Source organism: Leuresthes tenuis, unplaced genomic scaffold, assembly GCF_036924035.1.
Source record: "Leuresthes tenuis unplaced genomic scaffold, fLeuTen1.0.hap1 SCAF_2, whole genome shotgun sequence".
NCBI classification, from domain to species: Eukaryota; Metazoa; Chordata; class Actinopteri; order Atheriniformes; family Atherinopsidae; genus Leuresthes; species Leuresthes tenuis.
This window is the reverse complement of record NW_027325356.1, coordinates 2,955,842-2,980,396: the sequence shown is the minus strand read 5'-3', so window position 1 is coordinate 2,980,396 and position 24,555 is coordinate 2,955,842. Positions and strand designations below refer to the sequence as shown.

The following is a 24,555-nucleotide window of genomic DNA, read 5'->3' as shown; positions in this document are numbered from 1 at the left end:
CCACTGAGCCAAGTTTATCAATTCTAGGCCTCAATTCCTCGTTCAATATCAAAATGCAGTAATATTCAGAGCAGCTATGAATAACTTTCATAGTCTTAACTCTTCCTGTAGACAATCTGAGGTCAAGAGAGTGAGTGTGAGCATTTTTATCAGTAAAACTGGATAATTAATGGTATCTTCCATCCATCTATAATACAATTGGCAATTGTCAGAGGCATGGTGGCCAAGTGGAAAGGCGTTGGTCTCGTAAACCAAAGATCATGGGTTCAACCCCCATCCGTGCCTTCATCCAACATTATTAACATGTGTTAATCAATAGTAGTGATGTATAAAAACTCCAGCATTCATCAGGTTTGTGGAACATAAACAGTAGGAGGTTTACACTTAGTTTCTCCTTATTGTTAGCTGTAATATTATATCCTCATACGCATAAATATAAACAGTGTAAAGAAGCAAACAAAGACATTCTTCTCATTATGGTTCAAGCAGCCAAACAGCTTCAGAAAGACCTTCATTTAAAAAGATTACAGGAAAGGAAAATGAAAAGATACATTTGTACAGGAATGTATTTTTTCAAGGGAGCTACAGTGCAGGATGATAGAAAATGGATTTCAGTGCAGTTGAACTGTCTTTTCCTAAATCCTAAAAAGCACCTTTAAGAATGTGACAAAGTGTGCAGGGATGCATGATTGAAAACACTAATAAATGCACATGCATGGCTGTTTTTATTGATGCTTGTAGTACATAATAGGACCATCTATCCTGTGCTGTATGAGCACTCTCTGCAGCCCACCCAGCCTGGCTTGCTCTCGGGGAGGTTAAAAAACGTTGCAGCTGGGAGAAACCAGTGGTGACAAGTGACACTTCCTATAACTCATCCTCTTACTGGAAGACACAGTCCACGAGCACATACACGGATCTCATGGGAGGATTTACACAACTGTGTTTTCTGTGTGTGTGCATGTGTGGGATACAGTGATGGAGACGGAGAAGGAGAAGGACAAGGAGAAGGAGAGCAGCACAATTTAAAAAAAGAACAGAAATACAGAGCACAGAAGAGGATGTGAGGTTATGTGACAGCTCGAGCATCAGCGCACGTTTGCGTGCTCATGTGCGTGTTCACCCCAGCGCAGGATAAGCTCGGCTGGGTCAGTTCCCTCAGGGTGATAGCAGTGTGTGTCAGGATGACTAGAACATTCCTCTTGTTTTTCAAGCCAAATCCCTCTTTCCCTCCATGTCAGTCCCTTTCTCCATCTCTGCCTCCTCCTTTCTCTCTTCCAGTCCTCAAAAACAGGAACATCTACTAAAAACCCCTCAATGGCAACCACTGAGTGGACCAATCGAACAGCACCGCACAGTTGTGGAATGCAACGTGGATAATGACATGGTTAGAATCGTCATAGAAACCGACGCAGCAGCTCAAATCGGCTATTTTTAGAGCCAATCTCACAGCTTGGTGAAATATCAACCTGCCTGAATATGCCACTTGTATCACAACAACTCGTGTTGTGCTGAGAAAAGGTAGAAGATGGTGGGCGCTGTGAGGCAGGAGCATGTCAAACTGAATCCAGAGTTGTTCGATTAAATCATTTCTTCGCTCAATTAAAGGCATGTCATGATATGCTCGTAGAAGCTCTGCAGGAGGGTTTAAAAGCACAACAAACTACTTCTGTCATCACCAACAATCTAATTCTACTGATCTGGAACTCGAAGTTGCTTTTAAAAGTTATTTGCATGAACTTGCAGGGTTCTGTCACAAAACTCTGAAAATGGCTTCTAAATGAACGTTGTTTGCGGGGCTCGCGTTCAAGAGCCATGCACGAGCACAAACACACAGTCTGTGAATGAGAGAAATCACAAAAAGTTAGAAAATGATCCTACCTTTAGCCCCGCGCAGGACGAAGCCGAATCCCTCATTCTCCTTCTTCTGGAGCACCACCGTCTTCTCGTCCACCACGCAGTCACTGTGGAGGAGATGCCGAGCAGAGCGCCCGTTAGCACAGCCCATCATCCGTAGCATGGCCACGGACGCCCTGCCCGAGTGGAGGTTCATGCTGCTGGAGGAGAGCTAGTCCGGCCAGGGCAGGGCTGGGCAACCCCGACCCCACCCCACCACCACCACCGCTGCCGCCTCCTCCTCCGCCTCCTCCTCCGGGCGGCCTCTGTCTCTATCAAACGGGAGGACAGCGGCCCCGGCAGACCGGCGACAGCATCTCCAGAAAAGAGACGAGCCAAGAGAATAAAAACAAGTGGAGAAGAAACGACGGCAAGGGAGAGACGCGCCTGCCCCCCTTCCCTGAGACTCCGTGCGCCGCCGCAGCTGCAGCTTCTCCGCGGAGACGCGGGGTTGGCCGCGCGGTTACCCCCGCCGCTGCTCCTGATGCTGCTGCTGCGGAGGCTCCGACCGGCGGTGCGGCAGTGCTGCGCCGTCGAGAGGAAGCGACATCAGTCCGGTGGTGATAGCGGCTAATGGCTCATGATGAGACGGGAAGGAAGGCTGAAGCTCGCAGGGTTGGGGGGTGGAGAGAAGGAGGGAGGGAGCGGTGGAATCGCGGCGTGGACGGACGTCAAGGTGTGCTGTACTCCGCAATGTGAAACCACAGCAACAGAACTAACGGGCTGGAAAGGCGGGTGTGAGTGGAGCCAGGGAGAGAATGAGGGGAAAGTGGGTGGATGACCAGCAGCGGGAAAGGTGACAGTGGAGCAAGGCTACATAAATGAATTCATAAGTCAGTCTGCCTGACTGAGTGAGCAGATCGATCAACTAAATGGTCTGATTTATATTCGATGCACCGTCAACTTTTTGTTTCTCTCTTTTCTGAGACAAACTTTTTTTTATAATAAACTGGAAAAAGTGGAAATTGTTCGTAAGAAAGAACTGAAAACACACACTTAGACAGAAAGAAGTGCTGTGAAGATATTGGAAACCATTTTTCTTCATTGGATAGAAGTTAAAAGAAACTCTGAATGCAAATAAATTCCATCTTTATCTCCAGAAATGCTATGTTTTACTAAGCATCAGATGAGCATCATAGCATGCAAAAAGATGGACAATAAATCTGCATTAAATTCTATATTAGCGAACAGGGGGTGAAAAAGCAAAAAGAAGTTAGTTTGTGGAGGAAAGTTTAGATATTTCTGAGTAAGATGGCAGAAGAACTCCATCCTGAAGTGTGAAGCTACCAAACTTTACGGACTCAAATACAGACCCATGTTGTTTGTTAAAGCTGGTTATCACTGCTTTGTTGAGAGTTTTACAAAATGCCCTGAGACAGTATCTTCTATGCAGGTATTTTTGCAGCTATGCTGAACAGGCAGCAGACTGGTCACATATGAAGCTAACGCAACAAGCTAAGAAACGTAGAAAAATTAAGTCTGACAGTGAAAATACAGGAGAGACAGACCAACCAGCGGCTTCTTATATAATGGTCTTTTTATCATAATGAACTAACTCAGAAAATAAGTGGCCTGGGGTTATGGGGTCCTGAGGCTGCTGCTCTTTTTGTAAGTAAACTACATTTGGAAATCATGGCTTGTTTTAGAAATTAATGGATTATTGGAACTTAAAGGGGAGCTCCGGTATTTTTAAACCTAGACCTTATTTCTGGCATGAAATACGTTCATCTACTGGCAGCTCGCATGGGTTTGGGAGTGGAGAGAAGGAGGGAGGGAGCGGTGGAATCTACTGGGACGACGCCATCGACGCCTGCCGCTGCAGCACAGCTTATTCACTCCGGTAAGGACGTCCATCTTACTCAAAGTCGTCGTCCACGTCGTCAAAATCTGATAAATATCCTGCCATGTTGCACAAAACTATCAGCAGCAAACTCTGTGTGAAGTTAGCCGACTGTCACAGAGCACGGAGTGAATAAACTGTGCTGCAGGGGGGCGTGTGGATGAAGTGGGCCCAGTAGAGGGCCTCCATTCATTTCATTTAGTTGTTACAGTGATGGAATGATGGTTCCTTTCGTTCTCTTTGGTACAATCACTGAAAGTAACGATGCAGAGTGACACTGAGACCTGGCAGATCTACGGTCGAGGCCTTTCGTAGCAGACGTACGGACCCCACAGAGCAACGAATCACTTCCTGTCGTGAGGTGTTACGAGGATGGCCACAAAAAAATCAGCTGTGCTGCAGCGGCGGGCGGCGATGACGTCATCCCAGGAGACGAGTGTGTAGAAACCCTCTATAAGCCCCCCGATAGCCGCCAATAACAACAACACAGCAGCTCTGAGCTAACAGAGCTATAGCACACGTTCATTCATTCATTCTTCTTAAAGTATTGGTGAAATAAAGACAGATAATGCCTTATTTAGAGGCTGCATCCTCTAAGCCCCGTTCACTCCGTTATATGGATCTCCAGCTATCTAAATATCTTCTGAAGGACGCCAACTTTCACCAAACTGTTCTTGGTGAGTAGATGAACGTATTTCATGCCAGAAATAAGGTCCAGGTTTAAAAATACCGGAGTTCCCCTTTAAGTGTATGCGGGGCGCCGGATAGTTCAACTACTTGAGCAGGTGCCCCAAGTACAGTGTTCGAGATTCTCTCTCTCTGCTCTAATTTCTTGTCGAGCAAGTTTCAAATAAAAGTCACGAGTGCTGCTTTAAAAAAGTGGATAAATAAAAAAGTGGACACTCGTAGTTCTTCACACCCCTCTTTTGATCATTAATAAACATGCATAGAATCTGATAACAGCTGTGGCTGCCTGGCCTAATCTAACGTGATGCAGCTGCAGTTTTGTTTATGAGGAATCCTTCATGAGGTAATGCAGCAGAGTCTGAGGAGCAGCATCCCTCCAAAAGGAAGGGGAGCTTTTAATTCTGACTCAGCAGTAAGCTGTCTCAACTGACATCTTCTCTTTAGCTTCAAGTATGCTCACCATAACTACCCTCCCACTAATCTTCTTTTTCTGGAATATACATGCATAAAATGGTACATTCCACATCTGATTTCCTGCAGCAATCATGGCCGAGTCTGCTGTGGCGAGCTGTGAAGCAGCGCTGACGATAAAACTGTCCGAGGAGAAGTAAAAGTCTCCAGCTTGATGTTGTTGCTGTAAGGGTGCATCATTCAGCTTATATTAGGTGCAAGGATTACACTGAATAGACACGTGGGATGAGAAAGAAAAGACAGAGAGAGGGCAGGATAAAGAAGGAGAGAGAGCCGCGACTGCCATCCTAGCAACAGTTCCCTTAGCAACGCAATCTGTCTAGAGAGGAAGGAGGCCAGCACTGCTGACACACTGAAGGTTATCTCACAGCATTCCCTCACACACACGCATGCAAACACACGCATCCTCTGACTTATAGGCTGCTAATCGCGCCTTGATCATGCAAATCTGCCACTACTTCAATAGGTCAGCGCCTGGGAACCTGAGTTTATCGAAGGTGTCATCGTGTTCAACAAGTGATGAGAGGAGGACGGCAGACTGAAACAGAGCAGGATGATCGACATGCTGCTCAATAAGCTGCATGGGATAAAGTGCAGGCGTAAGCTACCACAGTCTGGGCTTTAACGTGGGAGGCCGCCGCGTATTTATAGTCAGGAGGAGAAGCTCTCTGTGCAGTGCATGGGCCATTTAGTTTGTCAGATATTTGTCTTATCGTCAGACATGTTATTGGAGTTCGGAGGTCTGCTTCAAAGACACAGACGCTCATTAAGCTGCTTCAGTACATGACTGGTGGCACATGCAAGTCAAACTGTCCATCGTCGTGGACAAAGGCCTCTGACCTGTTAATGGCTCGCTCCAAATACTGCAGAGTGCTCTCAGTCGCTGGTTTATTCCCTCTGCCAGCACACATTTGTGCCCCGTGACTGAGCAACAACTCCTTGGGCACCAGCATCACCAGCATTTAATCTCAGACAGCAGAGAGCTGATGCATCATGTATGAAAGTCCACATCTGGATTTCCTCTGAACCTCACACAGCCAGTTGGAAAAGAAAAATACTACATTTCTATGTCAAAAGTAGCATGTTTCTTTCTTTTATTTCAAACGCAGACACACAGGAAGGAAAAAAAGGTGATTAAATGAGTTCCTGTTGCCAGTTTCAGCGTTAAAATAATATATAAGTTACTGCCATTGCTTCTCAGGAGACAGAAAACTACAACATTTATGAAGGGATGGTGTCAAACTGTATCCCACAGGCTGTGTTGCACAACAGATGCTGATGAGCACAACTTTCTGAGGTAATCGGACTGTTCGTAAGCTTTCAGCTGCCATGCAGATGGTAAAATGGATCGATCTGAACTCCTTTTTGTCTCCAAGTCGTTGCTGTCACTTTCAGAGCCTCCGTGTGAAATTTTACGTCCTGTAAATATATCTTTCCTTGAATAAAAAGAGAGCTGTGCCCACTCATGCAGCCCAGAGCTCAGTAAAAAACAGTGTGTGTCCCGTGACTTTTGCAGAATCATTAGACTCTGGACTGATTCAACACTTTCCTTTTTTACCTGTAAGTCAGATGTGTTGAACAGTGTGAGGACTTCTGCTTATCAGCTTGTTTTTTAGGCATTTTTGTTCATTCTGCCTCTAAAAAGCTTCAAGTGCAGATGGGTCGCCTTGATTCACTCCTCTGAAAGTCCACTGAACTCTAATGACTTCCAAAGTCCGTCTGGCTTCTATATATGTTCATTTTCAAACTTCTAATGTTGAAATTTGATATCAGGGTTCAAGGTTTTCTTTTAATTGGTCTCTCATTTAGGTCAGTTTTGAGCTGGTTGCCACTAAATTAAATTTCTTCCAGACTATTCCGCTACTTTTTTCCAGACTTTCAGCACCATGGCTTATAATACGGTGCGGCTAATATGTGTTTTTATATCTTGGCAGTCTTCTACTTGGCCTGAGATTTGTTCATTTTTGTATTTATTTCATCTCAGGTCTGATCAGATTTAGTTTCACTGAGTACCTCCTTTTCTTTGGATGTTTTAGCATCCGTCAGGCTGCAGATTGTTGTTCGATTTCTGTTCCAATCTATCAAATTTGGTCTTTGTAAAAACCAAAAAAAAATGATTAAACTGTTTATTTTTGTAACCAAGATATCAAAGAACTGAAACCACAAGCTGTCCTGTATGTTCTTCACTTCTCGGTGTCTCATTAGAGAAAAAGGGATAGAAAACCTAGCTGTTGAGGTTTTGTTAACGTCACATAAGATACACAAATACATCAAGTGTACAAAGAACCTGTCTCAACCTCATTCAAACGGATTCATTATCCAATCAAACACGCCCTATTTTTATATCCTGTGTCTGAACAATGGGCTCTGTGAAGGGATTATTTAAAAAAGAAAAATCTAATTCAAACACATCAGGATTGCTCTGCCAGTAATAATTTGGTGCTAGCTGCAGCTTAACATACAGTATCTGCTAGTTTAATTCGTGTGGCACCTTCTTCCCGCCCATAAACACACAGAGCAGGAAAATTCCTTCCAACTCATGCAGAATTCAACGGCACCCAATGCCAGTTAAAAAACATATATCAATTTTTAAAGAGCACAGCATGATTTGATGTGAGTGCTTTAGAAAAGTCAGCTTCCATAAAAGAAAAAAAGCAACATCTCAATCTTTGAGGATGAGAACAAATATCAGCTATGACAGAGATTGTTCCATTAGGAGGCAAAAACTGAAACTGCCAGGCCTCAGACTAATTTCAGGTTAAAATTTCATTTCCAGCTGAGATCTCCCACGCACCTTGAACGTCACACGGGCCTTCAGTCTTCACCACAGTTCACATTTGGCTACTCGTCGCCCCTGTGCTGTGGCAGACGGTGGAGGTTGTTCACCTTCACCCAGATTGAGGACTCGAAGGACAAAAAAATAAATAAAAAACAACCCAAGTGCTGCCAGAGAAGATCCGGCAGAGTAATGAGGAAATGTCAAAGTGTCCTTCGTTGCTTTGTCGCCACACGTTTCCACTTTTTAGATTCTACAGCGTGGACCTGATATTTACAGAGAGCAGAAAGGGCAACTACACCTTTCAATTACTGTCAATTTTCTCTCCCAGTCTGTCATTAGTGTTGTTTGCTGTTGTGGTGAAAAAAATAAAAAAAACAGATGATTAATATTCATCATGAGCATCCAGGACAAACCAGGATTTCTGACTTCAAAAGTCATTTTGGACATTTGCTTAACTTCAGAAATATGAGTTGCAAAAGGGATCTGGGAACTTAATCGACTGAATCTTTTCTGCATAAAAACATGAAGAAAACTAAAGTAGTTACAGTATTTTTCGGGTTATAAGGCACATTAAATTAAACAAAACTCAGAAAAGTCAAACTTTATTCAACTCCCTTGTTGTACTGATAGTGTCTCTTAACAGGAGACATTTTTTGGGCAGCGGGTATAGAAAATTAATGAATGAATGCACACAACTTAAAGGGGAACTCCGGTATTTTTAAACCTAGACCTTATTTCTGGCATGAAGTGGTCCCAGTAGAGTGCCTGTGTAGAAATCCCTCCGTTAGCTCTCCTATAGCTGCAAGTAGCCACATAACAGCAGCTATGAGCTAACAGAGCTATAGCACACGTTCATTCATTCATTCTTCTTAAAGTATTGGTGAAATAAAGACAGATAATGCCTTATTTAGAGGCTGCATCCTCTAAGCCCCGTTCACTCCGTTATATGGATCTCCAGTTATCTAAATATCTTCTGAAGGACGCCGTTCTCTGTTCTCAGTGAGCAGATGAACGTATTTCATGCCAGAAATAAGGTTTAAAAATACCGGAGTTCCCCTTTAAGTGTCTGCGGGGCGCCGGGTAGTTCAACTAGTTGAGCAGGTGCCCCATAAACAGTGTTCGAGCCGCTCTCTCTCTGCCCTAATTTCCTGTCACGAGTGCTTTGGAACATACGATTAACCATTTCCATGTAGCGTTTATCACTACATATGTTCTGCTTTCTGAGTGATGTTGGACAGATGGACCTGATGTGATCAACACAGCACAGAGCTCATTTTCATGCATGCTCCTGTAAGTAACCGTCTGACTGCTTCTTTAAATGGGATTTGTTCCCAATGAAGACCATATTAAACTCTATTTCTTCTGTTTTCTGACAACCAGAGGGGTATACATCTATCTTCATTTCTAATTCAGCCTCAGATTCCTTTACATGAAGCATTCGTTGAAGTGGATGTGACAGGAGAAAGGGGCAGACAAGAATGAGGCAGAATAACTTGAGAAAAGAAGATGGTAAAGACTTTGGGATTCAATGTCAAGTAGCATTAGACAGAACGTTTCGCTTTCAGCAGCTGAAAGGACACAACTGCATCTTACATCTGCTGTCGCTACAGCAGCTTTCCTTTTTCTCAAGAGCAGGGGAAAAGGTTTTTATACCAAAAGGTAGAAGATTATCAGGATAAACAGCAAAACTAGGTCAGTATTCGTAGATATACAGTAAATTTCCACAGATGGAATATTTAGACCACATAAACCAAAAGATGGAAAGAAAACGCGACATAAGAGATTGAAAATTTGTTGTCTTGAAGGGATTATTACATACATACAGTGCATTTTATATGATTTCAGAGCAAGATCATACCTGGAGGCATCAAAGCTGTCGTAGGAGCCCACTGTGTAGTGTCTGAAGAGCTTCCGTCTGTCAGCACGGTCCGCTCGGGAATCTGCCCAAAACACAGAAGAATGAGATTAATACCTGCATCCTAATCTGTAACAGCTGCAGATCAACGGCAGGTGTTGACTGATGTCTTTGTAGGGAAAATAACACCGAAGAGGTCATAAATGAGGTAATAAATGAATCCTAACAAGAGGGTAAAACATGTAGATTATCATATTTGAAACATATTCCTTTCATATCTTCTTCAACCACAGAAGAAGATCATAAAATACTATTTCAGAGATGTAGAGAAGAGTTGGAGAACTCTTTATTTCAGCACCTACAAGCACTTTAGATCAAACTAGATCTTGATGAGAAAGAGAAGGTTACAATCTCTGGGGAGACAAATGAGACAGCTGGGATCGTCACATCAAACTAATATCCATGAGGTAAAGAATAAACCTTTTATACTCACACAAAGGACAACTCTGACCTTTGAAGCATTCAGGCAGAAAAAAGGCTCCTAACTCAAGGGATGAACCAGTGTTGTGTCGACACATAACAGACAACTTAGCAAAGAAGTCGTTTTAAACTGGATCTTTAGGCACTTTGTCACAAAGACACATCATTTGTTCCCATTTCTTTAGCTGCATCTATGAAAAACAGCAAAGAAAACACAGTTTGACAGACAGAAAATAGGATTTCTGCAGCAAGAAGGTGATTCCCAAAGAGCTATTAGCTGAAAACTTGGCATATCTCAGCATGGTGTGCAGTGTGTCCTTAAAACATTTGAGGAAACTGGACAAGTGGAGGACAAAAGAAGAAGTGTCAGGCCTAAAAAACTATCTCCAGCAGATGAACAGGATCTGAAAGTGATGTCCTTAAGAAAGAGGAAAAAATCCAGCTGTGACCTGACAGGACCTGAGAGATGCATCTGGACCTTCAGCTGATCCATCTACTGTTGGCCCAAGCCTCATCAGAAATGGGCTCCATGGAAGGGTGGCTGTCAAGAAGCCGTTCTTAAGGAAGGGAAACAGGGAGAAAAGGCTGAGCTGTGCCAAATGACACAAGAAGTGGACTGAAAATCAGTGGCAACAGGTCTTATGGAGGGATGAATCCTCCCCAGAGCCCGGACCTCAACATTATTGAAGCAGTGTGGGATCATCTGACAGAGAACGGAACAAAAGGCAGCCCACATCCAAAGAAGAGCTTTGGGATGTCCTTCAAGAAGCCTGGAGAACTATTCCTGAAGACTCCTTAAAGAAATGACAGAAAGCTTGTCTCAGAGGGTTCAGGCTGTGTTGGAGAATAAAGGAGCTCAGACCAGATATTCACTTTAAAGCTGCTCAGAATTGATAAAGAGTTGCTTTTGCCTCGTATATAAATTGTTGCATCTGATTCCTAAAATATTATAAAGAAAGAAAGAAAAGGGGGGTGACACAAACCTTTGGACAGTAAACAGACTGAGAACAGCAAGATCCATAAGGGGCGACAATATTAGCAACACAATTTTGTAAGATTGTGAATATTATCAGTAAAAAGTCTGTCTTAGTTAAAAATAGGACACATGTTATTATAAGTATGATGAGCCAGACTCCGGTACTGGACTGGCGACCTGCCCAGGGTGTAATCTGCCTCATGTCTGATGGCAGCTCCCCCACAACCCTGAACAGGATTAAGCTTCTATGGTAGATGAATGAATGAGTGAATGAGATTCTTTACGGTAACTTCAGACTGTGTGAGAAAAACAAACGAGTCGCTGAATTTGTGGATTTTTGACCAACACATGACTCCCGTCTTAGTCTGTCTCATCTTTTTGTTCAATTCAGCATAATTTCCTCCCCCTTTTCTCTCCCTCTCCTTCCTTCCTTCACATATCCTCTCACACCAGCTGTCACACTTTCACAGAAACTCCATCTCCTCTGATCCGCTTAGATCTTGTCATCTTTGCAGGAACATTTTTTCCTCCTCCCTTACTCTGTGTCCACAGCGTCTGATTGGAAAAGGACGTGGCTGGAAGGAGATGATTGACTGAGAGAGATTAAACAAAAGGGGAAGATTATGGCCCCTTTCTTCTTGTCAAGAAAGAAAAGTCTGAGTTGGAAATGAACAGAAAGAGAAAATAGCACGTCCTCGGCGTCGTCACACTCCATAGCAACCGCAGTCTGACTGTGGCCAGCTGGTTTCTATGGCCACAGATCAATAGAGATGCTGCAGACGTGTGTGCGTGTGCCAAATGTGTAACTGATAAGAACACAGAGTACTCGTATTTGAGCGTGAAAACATGTGCGCTACCTCCATCTGTAGTTGTACCGTCGTTCTGTCAGCTGTTTTCAGAGCGAGTGTGTGTGCATGTGCCTGAGCAGCAATGGATTCTATTGGACATCTGCTCCTCCCCGGGTTCCCTCCAGGCCTTTTTTTACCCCTTCCCTCCCTCCTTCAATTGCATCTCGCCTTAAAGCATGAGGGACACATGTGGGAATGAGATGGAGAAGCTGGCTCATCATATGTTTGCATCATATGTAACTGGAATTGTAATGGATGCATTATTTTATGGACTTTTTGCTCAGATTGTGTGATCCGCTGCTTTTTACGTAACTGCAATCCATCAGTTCTGGCACCTCTGTTGTCTGGTGATTGTCTTTATGGGGTACCAGAAAAAAAACAACCCTGGTTAAAGTATAACATGTGGCAGCCAGCGTCTTGGCAGGTGCTGAAAACCAAGAGCGCATCACAACCTTTCCAGCTGGCAGTCAGTTTTCGGATTGATTTTCACATAAATCCCAGGTGTGGCTGGTGCAGAGCCACATTTCAGACTCGTTAAGTGCATATGTGCCCGTTTGTTCCCACAGGTCCACGAATGCAGCTTCTCTGGCTGTGAAAACAAAGCAGGCTTTAACAGCCAGAGCTTTTGTCTGTTTTCATCTCTCTAAAATGTAAATCTTTAAACTCTTCTTATGTGAATTATGTTGGTATTATTTTAACCTTTGACCTCTCTGCATCAATTAGTTTTTAATCACTGGATTGAACTACTTTCTATCTGTGCACCTCCTCCTTCTTTCCTCTATATCTTTAGCTTCTTGGACCTTTTCATCCAGGCCTTTCTCTCCCTTTTCCTCTTATTTTTTCTTCATCTTTCTTCTCTTCCACATCACCTTCTCCTTTTAATCTTTAAAGCTTATCAGTCCTCTTCTTTCTTTCTTCCTCCACCAATCTTACTTAGTCTTCCTGATCCTATTCCTCATCTTCGTGTTTTCTTCTACTTCCAGTTCTTCTTTGTCACTGATTTTCCTCCCATTTACCTCTGATGTTTTTTGGCTACTTCTGTCTCTTCTTGTCATTATTATTCATCATTTTGCATCTTTACAGAGTGGCTGACACTTTAGTTCAGTCTGAAACAACTCCTGAATGGATCTCTACAGCATTTCTCTCTGATATACATTCAGTTTCCAAGCGTTTGACCTTCTGACATCTTATCAATTATCAACAGGTCTGAATGTTAGATGAATATTTTAAAAAACATGTACCGTATATCTAAGGTCTTTTCAACATTTCAGCCCATAGAGGCTCCAAATGTAAATTTCCGTTTACAAACTCCACTTTTCAGACAGATTCGGTCCTTATACTGAGTATATTACTCCAAAATAAAATGTGTTGCCTTCTGCCAAAACTAAAAACAAATAAGACGCTCTGTTGAAGGAATGTCGCCACGTGAAGCCTGGCATTTAGTCTACAGTTAGGTGGTGTTTACTATCTACAGATAGAGTGCACGTATAATCACTTAATTGACAAAACAATCTTCCTGTAACTTAGCTTTGGAAGCTCTTGTATAAATGATGTTTCTCATTATTCATGCATTGGAAAATACCCCAAAGTGATGCTGTTCAGCCTTGAATTCTATGATTCTGTACCATCAACCTGCTCTTTTCTCCTGTGGAGGTTCACGTGCGCTTATTATAAAGCTGGCTCCATGGTTTCTGTGTTTGGCATGTATTTATATTCAACTGTTTGGGTCAGCTGTGCCAAAGCTCACAACGTACAGGTATATAACTTCTGTCCAGGTTCATAAAACTATGATCCTGCAGCTTTTGGTGTGCTTTACAGAGAAAAGAACCACGTTTTCACTTTGATTTGATCTCCTGAGCACACGACAGCGGAGAGGAAGAACTCTTTAAGGCACACATGTCAAAGTCCGGTCCTCGAGGGCCGCAGTCCTGCAGGTTTTAGATGTTTCAACACACCTGATCCAGATTGAATGGATCTCTTCAAAAGATTGTTAAATTCTGCATAATCCTGCTAATGAGGCATTGATCTGAATCAGGTGTGTTGAAGCAGGGAAACATCTAAAACCTGCAGGACAGCGGCCCTCGAGGACCGGAGTTTGACATCCCTGCTTTATGGGAAGAGACACCCAGGAAGGGGGCGGGGCATCTGCTTTGATTGGTTGGAGGGTGATGACAGGACAGAAACGCAAACTAACATAAAAGAACAGGGATACCTGCCACGAGACAGCAGAAAAGTGCAGCATTTTGCTCTTAACTAATCTGAGGAATCAGTTTTTTATGTTTAGCACTTTCTCGCCATCTCGCTGTTTTGTTTTGCTTTGTTTGCTCCTTTAATTGTTTTGTAACTACATCATGTATCATTAAAAACCCTTTGTGGGTGTTAGTGTGTTATGAGCTCCTTTAGCTGCGGTTTAGGGGCATAAAAGACCTTGTGATTAATGCATATCCTGCTCTTCCACCTGAGCCTCGACCGTCCAAAACCCCCCTTCTGCGTCTGTAAAAGCTGCAGAGTTGAACCCAGTCACCAGAACAATTACTAACTCTGAAGCCTGCTGATAACAAATAAATGCTGCAAACACTTTGAGATGCGATATGTTTTCTGTGCATCCTGCAATTAGCTGACCTTCCTTTCATTGGAGGAGGTCGAAACCTCACATGTGGACAATATGAACGCAATAATCATAATAAAACGACCTAATTAAGACACTGTTAGCAATCAAACAGGAATATCTTTGCTTTGCTCGTGTTGTACATTAGTGTGAGCCTTCAGGGTGATGGAGAGAACAACAGTAATTAAAGATCCAATACATACCGTGATCTTTTCTGTTCTTAGAGTGTCAGATCTGCCTTATTTTAATTCACACCGGCGTCATTGTGCAGCTTCTCACCAGCTGCTTGCATGATTCAAGGTAATTCATTTGTGAACAGACTGTACATGGTAGAAAACAGAGCGATAACATTTAGTGAGACTTTCAGGACACGAGTTGTTTGGCTCGTTAAAGGCCAAGATAATAAAAGTTAATCAGTCGAGTGTCATTTACAATGATTAAATTAAACCGATGCAAACAGAGGATGTGCTGGGCAGTGAGATTGTTTATGCTGTGGCCATGAGCTCATCTTTTCAGATGATTAATTTATTCATCTACTTTGTGAATTTGAACCTACTAGAAGTGGAGGTAGAAAGAAATGACCTCTGGTTTTATTATCTGCTGAGAACATAACAGAAAAGCCTATATTTAAAGGAAAAGGTGGAGCTGGAGACTGACGCTGGGAATCTGATCTGACGTAAATGGACATATTTTGGGTCTAATAATCTTTTTAATGAGTTTCCAGACGGGCCAACAGCAGAGTGATCTGAAAGAGTAAGTCCAGCTAATGGCACCATGATGACTAATGGGAAAAATCTACTGACTTTCATGAGGGAAGTTGATGCTTTTTGAATGGGAGCCTCCTGGATGTTTTGGCGCAAACATCCAGAGGTGATCAGGGTAATGCATTTCGGTGCAGTCACTGGCAGAACTTTTGAAAGATTATCACCCCTCTAACACCAGGTGCCGCTCCATGGTTGGTGCAGAACCAACTTTAGAAGCTCCTTAGAGAGCCGGCACAGAGCCCTGTCATTACATCAGCTTTTGAGCTTCTCTCTGGTGAGTTTTACGGTACAGGGAGATAGTTTACTTACACAGACCACAGCGTTTCCCTGCAGTCTTAATGGGACACAGTGTAACTCAACTGCTTGAGCAAGTTTCCTATTTACAGAGGCTAAAGTCTGGGTTTAGGTCCAGACCTGTGCAACACTTTGCTGCATGTCATGACCCTCTCTTTGCCTGCTTTCCAGTATGTTTCTCCAACTGCTGAACAAAAGCATTTAAATTTACGTCTTAATGTCACCCATCTAGTTGGTGTTTGTGAACACACTTTGCAACATCTACTGGTATAAATGAAACGGGCTTTTATACAGTCATTCAATGCCAGCTTGTGATTTAAAAACATCTAATATTATTTACGAAGGTAGTTTCAAATGCTGTTGATAAAATCAGTTGAAAACAGTTGGAAATAGCCGCATTCGGACAGAGACGTGCTAAGAACTGTCCTTCCCCAGAGGAACTGTTTCATTTTACATTCACATGAGTCGGGGCCTCGACAGGGACTGATGTGACGCCGCCGTCTGCGACAGACGTGTTACTTTAGCGCCACTCAACAACAGAACAGAACCCGGGAAAAGTAAGGAGAGAAGAAAACAACAGCACCAAGAAGCTAACATGGAGAGCGAGGAGGCCACCGTGTTGATGGTCTGCATGACGGTGATATTAATCATGGACGATCACATCAGGCGTCTCAGATGGAAGCTGGAAGAGCGCACAGCGAGAGTCAGGAGACGGAGAATCCAGCAGTGGGCGATACTTCTTCCTTTCATGGAGGAAAGAAGGAGAGCAGAGCGCTGCAGACAAAGGAGACGAAGTTTAACTTATTAAACAGGCGCCGGTCGGGTCCGTGTCGGATGAGGAAACATTTCAGACGAGGGGCGGAGCTACAGCCACCAAACACCTACGTCATGTTCCTGTGGAGCCCAGAAAAGACCCTGAAGGAGCTAAAATGGTTCCAGGAACTGAGGGCTGTGGTCCCTAGTTCCTGAGGGCCGTGGTCCCTAGTTCCTGAGGGCCGTGGTCCCTAGTTCCTGAGGGCCGTGGTCCCTGGTTCCTGAGGGCCGTGGTCCCTAGTTCCTGAGGGCCGAGGTCCCTAGTTCCTGAGGGCCGCGGTCCCTAGTTCCTGAGGGTCGTGGTCCCTAGTTCCTGTATGTCCGAATGCACGAAAAAAACGTCCCTATTCCTGAAAAGGTTCTAGGAACTGCAAAAGGTTCCTACAGTGGGAATGAGCCTAATGATGCTCTATCCTGCACATTGGTCAGTGTTCACAAACACAACATTAAAACATTAAATAGCAGGAGGAAGATGAGAGGAACACTGAGCACACGCTCTTCCAATGTCTTCATGTTTTCTCCCCTTAAAATAAGCAGATTAGATGCTCGACTTGCTCTGAATTTTTTAAACATGACAGCATTTTACTTGATCTGGTTGGTCTCCATAACAGTGTCCCAGAAAGTTATTTTTCTCTGGACCAAACAAATAGAACTGGTTCTAAGTTAGCCTCTGACACCGAACCAGCTCTGCAAAAGCTTCTGTGGAGTCGACTGTCCTGCTTTTGTACAGCTCACCTGAATCTCTGATTAAACCCCTGGTGGTTAAACTGTGTTCCCAGGATTTATCAGTGGCTGATCTATGATTTTTTTCCAGCAGAAATGAACAAAACCACTGATCCTTCACGCAAGGAAATACTAAACAAACGTGACTGAGCTTAATAAACTGCATAAATGCTGTCTTTTATAAGAGAAAATTGCTTGTGAACTTTTCTTCACACCAAACAAGCTAATCTGTATCAGCAAGGCTTGTTTTCTGGTCTGGAGGCTGATGCCCCCCCCCATATGTGTATGTGTAGGCTCTCACTTTCTTTGTGCATTTCCAATGCATAGCCCCTCAAGTGCTCTCGAGGGTCCAAACCTGAACTCCGACAAAGCGTGTCTAAACCGGCTTAATCCGCCTGCGTCATGTCTATTGAGTTAAAGGGATTAGAAGAAAAAGGTGTTTCAACATTTGTGAATTTTTGTGTCTGTGTGTGGGTTGTAAGAAAGAAGCAGAAAGCTGATAGACTCAAGGTGACTATTGTTACCGTCATTGTAGATGCAATAATTTCAATGTAGTTTTTAAAACTCGTCTCATTTCTGTAGGAAGGTCATCGGCTTTTCATCAGATGCCAGTTGTTAATGCGCTCAATTAATACATAACCGCCTTAACCTCAGCACTGAAAACTCACACACATTACAGTTCCCCCGTTGGGAGTATGAGGCAGATTTCAAAGGATTTAATTTGCATTAAAATAATATTTACAAGACAAAGAAGCTTGTGGTAAAGAAGTTATTCATTAATGTCCATCATTTAAGTGGTTTTCCTGTTTGAGATAGGGCCCATTACTTGTCCCATGCCACCACTGCTCTGACCTGTTGTATAAGAAGATAAGAAGATGATCATTCGAGGTGGTGCAAACTGTATTAAATCACCTTTAAAACGTGGAACAGCTGAACCTATTAACCACAAAGTGTCAAGGGACTTAACGTTTCCACTCTTGATGAATAAATAATGATGTAGGTAAGCTTATAATTACATGAGCCATTGGCACATGTAGATGTTTTAGAATATTTTCTGTAAACAGGCTGCTCCCCAGGATCTCCAAGCATATTAAAGCAACTCTAAAAAAGTGTGTGAACCTGTAAACTATGTGCTTCTGACTTATTGCTTATTGCGAGGTGCACAAACCTTTGTTATGCACATTAGCAACTGCTGTTAGCAACTTTGGTTCCCAGCCTGGTAATAAACCGTCTTGGTCGATGGTTTCATGTCAAGTTAGGGTGCAACTATTAGTAACTGTCGACAAAAATCGATAACATAATTAGTTATGTTACGTCATCACACGTCTTTTTCACACTGTCGAGCTGAACATAATTTTTCGTACGGAGTGAGTCATCTCACTTCCTACCTATCTCTGCTTAGAGACGCATGCGCGTTACGGTAAATAATAGCGGGAGATGACCTGTAGAAACAGTGAAATGGCTGCGGCTGAATTATCGTCCTCATGTCCAAAAGTGTCCAGGGTCTGGGAGCATTTCACCCTCAACACCCAGAAAAATAGATTACCTGCAAGTTTTGTAAAGCCGAAGCAGGTTGGAGCTCTGGGAGACAGATATTTAGCTTGTTAGCGTAGCCTGCTAGCTATAAATAAGCGGAGTTGTCTTGGATTTTAACATTAAAGTGCAACATTAAAATGGTATTATTTAACTTCACAGTCCAAAGTCACAACCAGGCTGTATTCTTTTTCACTTGTTCAATTTTTGGTGTTAATTTGACTGTTGGTGCATTACAGCCGCATTTTTATTAGCATTTTCAGTTAATGTTAAAAGTCAAGATGAAATATGGCTTAAATGCATCCTTTTTTTAGTTTTAGATTGTTTTAATTAGTAATTAACCGATTAATCGATGACTAGTCGACTGTCAAAATAGTCGTTATTTGCAGCCCTAATGTCAAGCACCAACAACTATATCACACACATTATAATAATGAAAATAATACAATCATTGTCCACAGTTTGTGAACCTGCAGTTGTCAGATATGTTTATCATTCTGTTAGATCTGGAACTGAAAGGGTAACAACTGACATATGAGCTTGTTTCAGAAGAATCTAGAATTTGGACATCACTTGACATCATGAAGAATGAAACAGCTGTGGAGTTACAGGCTGGACCTGTTTCTCACTACATCCACTTGTCCACATCATCTTCTTTGTTGGTTGCCAGGCAACCTCATGAAAATGCTCTGGGAAGTCAGACCTCCAGGCTAGTTACAAAGAAATAGTTAACGCGTTTAACTCCTCGTTTCTATAATGTGGGAATATTGTTTTAACTGGACTGAGCCAGCCTCACTGTTGTCCTTCTCTCGGTGAATATGCTTCGTTAAGCTAGCTGCTTCCCGGATCCAGCTCCACATTTGATGCATAGACAGTTTCTTATCAAACACTGAACATATTTCTGCACTCATTCTAAAATATGCAATAGGCAGACAGACATAAGATGTCCTCAGACTCAGATAATACCCCTAAAACGACTTGTTTAAGGTTAATCCTTAAAAAATAACCTGGTATTACTTGCCTGTGAGTTTCTCAATCAGCCACAGCTGGAAGGCTCTATGCAGGCCAGCCTTCAGCTAACCTAATAATCTAATCGTAACACGCCCACATTCACGCACAGGTGACCCACGGCCCTGACCGAGGCTGCCTCTGAATAGGTCTTTGCAACCCACCATACTGTGCTCCCATTTTCTGACAGGCTTTCTTTTCAGGCAGACCCGGGGCAATTTGGATGTGGCAGAATGTGAGAGAAGCCTCCTGTGCCAATGGCCTTGGGTGATGCTTTAAAGTAAGCCACCCAGAAGAAGGCAAACAGCCGGAGCAACAGAAGAACAAGTTGCCCCCCGTCTGCCTCCATCATTGCTGGTGGAGGGCACTGATGGATGTTGGGAGCTGACTCCAGCAACACTGCTTTGTGATCATGTCAATAATTAAATACTTCCAGGGGATAAAAAAGACTGCAGAAGAATGACAGCAGAGGAGAAAGACCTTTCTGAAAGTTCATCCCTCTCAGAGACTTACTATTAGCACTCATTACAACCACAGCTCAAAGTGAACGTGAGGGGAAGAGAAAATAACATATTTATGGTGGATGGAGCATGGGGTGATATGTTCATTAGCCTGCACCCAGAGGAAATAAGAGCACAGCTGAGTTAGCAGGGCAATGTAGCGCTTAGCTTTGCACACCACAGCCTGGGGAGATGGAAAAAGGCAAGACAGAGGGGCAGAGACACGTGCAGCTCAAGCACTGGAGAAAAAAAAGCCACGTGCCTGCACACAGTTTCAGGAGCACACAGCATTTAGCTTCAGCTTCCGTTCTTTGTACCTACTCCCCCTCTGTCTGCACAGAACTGGGTAATGGCAAACAGCCTGTGTCCTACATAACTCACTGTCCCACCTCCAACAAGCATGCAGCCCCAGGTGATTACACTTACAGCTCCTCTCCTCGGTGGCCTTGGCTGGGATCTCCTCCACGCAGTCGGCTGGAAACCAGCCCACCTGGCCGCGGGCGCTGCCCTCCCAGAATCCCCCCTCTCCGATGCTCAGAACTGGACCAAGGGGCGGGGGAGGGTGGGAAAACGGTGAAAAGATAATGAAAATAACCATCAGTTCATGGCACAGAATGCAAGAGGGGAAAAGTGTAGATCCACAGAGATCACTTAAGAGATTAAATGGCAGGTTCTGCAATTTTAAAGCAAATGTTTCTTTTGTTTACTTTGTAAAATCACCAAAAGCTGCTGATTGTCTTTCATTGAAGAGATTATTTTAACAATATTTTCACCGAAAAAACGCAGGAACGGTGAAAACTCAAACTTTGCGTTTGAGAAGAAATATTCAAGGAACCCTGAAACGTCACAGTTTGATTCAAGCCGACCTTTTCAAGGATCTTATTATTCGCTCTCTCACAGCAAAGTGAGTGAAATATTCAAAGCGAGTCCTTCCAGCTAAAGAATTCCATCTGTTATAGAGAATAAAAATGTCTCATGTATTCAAAACAAAGGCCCGTGACTCTGAAAGTTTGGCTTCATGCATCAAAGTGTGAGCTGAACGGTGAAATCTCCGTCAGCTGTTAACCTACACAGAGAAGGTTCTTCAATTGATTTATACAGATCACTCCTGTTGGGCATTATACCGTAAATAGGTCACCGTGCACGCTCTGTGCACACTTTAACAGTAGCTTAACATATATAATGTATGCTTTGGCATGTGCACATCCTCCATTCATCCAAACCACAGCATGTCTTTCCTCTACATGTGAATTAAAACATTTAGCAGCCAGGAAGCCTGTTTCATCAGGTTCGGATTGTTTGTTGTTTGATTCTGTAATCTTCAGACACAACAAGGAAATGAGTGAAACGAGTGCTTTTTATAAGCTTTTTCACCCTTAGAACTTGATTAATTAACACTGATCCTGGCAGAAGTCCAATAGAAGTTTAAACAATAGTCGTATTAACCATGATGAACCATTCATAATTAAAACATTCACTTTTAATTTGCATTTCTTTTCAGGGGTTTTATCATTTATTGTTACCATTTTTTTTAGTAATTGACCTAAATGAGAGTCTATGATCTGACTGCATAAAATGCAATTAATTAAGAATAACTTTTTCTTCATTGCAGACAATAAAAACCCAAAATGTTTCACATTCTGTCTCGGTTACGTCTGACCTGCAGCACATTAGAATATAAGCTGGGATGAGGACAGTTTAACACCAGTAAAAGTTATTTTAAACAGCTGATTGTCAATCTGGTGCCTAATCCAGAGGCGGCGTCCACTTCTCTGGGCTCGGAGGCGTCTGGGATGGACCGTCACACGGTGGAAACGTGTGCTGTGGTCAGACCCATCAGTATTCCACATCTTTGTTGGAAGAAATGGAGCAAAGAGCAAAAGCAGCATCCAGCCTGCTGTCAGCAACCAGTCCCTGCAGCCAGGCTCTGTGATGGTATGGGGTTGGATCAGGGGGCAAAGCTCATTTCCACTTCTGTGACGGCAGCATTAATGCAGAAAAGTTCACTGAGATTTTACAGCAACATATGCTGCCTTCAAGGCCACATCTTTTCCTGGGACGTCCCAGCATTGTTCAAGCAGACCATGGAAAACCACATTCTGCCACATTCCAAAGGCCTGGCTGAGGAAGAAGAGGTACGGGTGCTGGACTGGCTGCCTGCAGTCCTTAAGATTACTTTATTGTCATGTACACACCTCCACATTTGACCCATCCAGGTCGACACCTGTTGAACACTCATGGAGACAGATGCCATTCACTGGAGCAGAGGGCAGCCAATCGCAGCACCCGGGGAGTACGAAGCTGTGGCAGGGAGGTGGACTGCCACCCCTCCAGCTGTGAGAGTGGGAATCCAACCGCAGACCTTCCCGTTATTGGACGACTCACTCTAACTGAGCCAAAGGATCGACCCCGACGTGATTTGAAGCTTCTGATCTGGAGTCAGACGCGCCACAAGGTCTAAAAGAGCATCGTCACGAACAGGATTCGAACCTGTGCGGGGAAACCCCATTGGATTTCGAGTCCAACGCCTTAACCTCTCGGCCACCGTGACCTGACCTTTGGAACAACCCCCCCCCCCCCACCGACTGCTGCACACATTTAGACGTGTTTTCAGGAAGAATGGGACAAAATAACAGCTGGAACTCTTCATCACCTGGTCCCTCAGAGTCAGCACGGCTTTAAGTGTTGGGAGAAGGAAACGTTTACATATTACTTGTGTTAACATACTGCTATGCTGGTTAAACTGGAGGCTTTAACTCTAAAATAACCGATCAAAGTAAGGATACACCCCGACTCACCTTTGACCCTGTCTCCTTTGTAGAGGTTAATCTCCCCCTCAGCCTGGGCAGTGTAAGAACGGACCACCACAAAATGTCTCCCTGGAACAGCACTGTACAGCTTCCTCCTGGGGCCCACCGGCTCGCCGTGACTGCTGGGACTGAGAGGAGGAAAAGAAGCTGCTCAGGACAAAACAGTGAGCTCTAATCCAACGTCTCTGTAGGCTGGTTTACTGCTTTATTAAACACATAATAAACAAAAACTGAGCTAAATTATGTGCAGGTTAGCTAAACTTTTCCATCTGATATATACAGTTGCAGGTCTGCTAGTTTTAAGCTGCTTCAAGCTATTTTTTTTTAATTGATTGCTTCTTATGGGGACTTTATTTATTATATTATTTCTGTCTCCACCATATCTGCTCAATAGAACACTAGAGATGTTTTCTTTATAGCTTAGAATCAGTGAGTGGGAGCTTTTTCTGTAACAATACTAACTAAATATTCATTTTCTTTTTCAAACTGAACCTTTATTCAACCAGTAAACAAAAGACATGCATTTGGTTCATACTGTAAGAAACATGTTCGGATAACTCTGTCATCAGAAGGTCAAACTGGAGCCATTACAGCCAAAAGTTCCTTTTTAAAATCAATTTTATAGAAGCAGTTCATTTAGAATCAGCTGGATTTGAAGCACATTTAAAGACTCTTCTTCACAGAGTTCAGACATTTAAAAGGAACAACTGTTGTGAGAAGTTCTGTATGTTTGTGGATGATGTAAATGTGGAGAATAAGTGGAAAAAGCACGAGAATATCTTTATATATGAACATATTTACAGGACAAAGCAGAGCATCCAACCCGAGCTTTTAAGGAATAGAATAAACTTCTGTGCTTTGGGGTATCTAATGTATGTAAATGACATCTTAGCATTCCAAAACAGGCATAAAAGCTGTGATTAGGAGTCACTTTTGGTCTGAAAATAAAGACAAGACTTGATTTTACAGTAAAAAACTGTCTTTTTCTCAAGTTGCTGAATCGGACACATACAAAACCCATCTTTAATTACTGTTGGAAATCCTAAGTATTTGCATTTAGATGCTAAAACCACATGAAGCACTGATAAATAAATAAATAAACAGTTGTAATTTATGAGGTTTGAGCACATTTGATTCACAGTTGAGCTAAAGGTAGAAACCCTGATGGAGGCTTTACTTTCTGCCTCATACTCGGCTCTGAACCTTATTAAGAACAGAGTATTATCACTTAAAGTGACGTTTAGCTATTTTCAAATCAAATATAAATCAAATACATTATATATCAAGCAGATTAGCCGTCTATAAAGTTACTGAAAGTGTTTGAAATGGGCCATTCCACATAAGAAGTAGATTTTAAATAAGTTATTTAGGTACTTTTAGACTTTTCTATTGTAGATCTGTTATTACTGATGAGGGATTTTACTGTTACTTTTACATGCAAACTGTAGATAAACTGATAAACTGTACTAAATTGATGATAGCTGGTGTCTCTCAGACGGTTTGTGGTTTGTTTTGTTCTTCTTTGTTTGATTTTCTCAAAAGATCTGGTTAAAATGTTGTAAAAAAACGAGTGATGGACACGAGAAAAAAGCATTTACTGCAACTTTAAAAATTCTAAAGGGGAAATCTGAGAGAATAAACGTGGTTCTGATCCACAGAGCAGGACCACA

At 42.9% G+C, this 24,555-nt stretch overlaps 1 protein-coding gene and 2 non-coding genes across 3 annotated transcripts in view; 1 reads left to right on the top strand and 2 right to left on the bottom strand.

Moving 5' to 3' along the window:
• The window catches only part of LOC140301431 (SH3 and multiple ankyrin repeat domains protein 2-like), a 256,845-nt gene that overhangs the window by 63,277 nt on the left and 169,013 nt on the right, over window positions 1-24,555 (bottom strand). The window contains exons 13-16 of the mRNA XM_072379870.1: window positions 22,874-23,013; window positions 20,502-20,615; window positions 9,532-9,613; window positions 1,882-1,964 (exon numbers count right to left, since the gene is read on the bottom strand). Of these exons, the coding sequence (XP_072235971.1) occupies window positions 1,882-1,964; window positions 9,532-9,613; window positions 20,502-20,615; window positions 22,874-23,013 (419 nt within the window). The remainder of the gene's footprint in view (window positions 1-1,881; window positions 1,965-9,531; window positions 9,614-20,501; window positions 20,616-22,873; window positions 23,014-24,555) is intronic.
• trnat-cgu (transfer RNA threonine (anticodon CGU)) lies at window positions 214-285 on the top strand. The gene has a single exon. It is a non-coding gene; the product is annotated as a tRNA-Thr (tRNA).
• trnas-cga (transfer RNA serine (anticodon CGA)) lies at window positions 22,545-22,626 on the bottom strand. The gene has a single exon. It is a non-coding gene; the product is annotated as a tRNA-Ser (tRNA).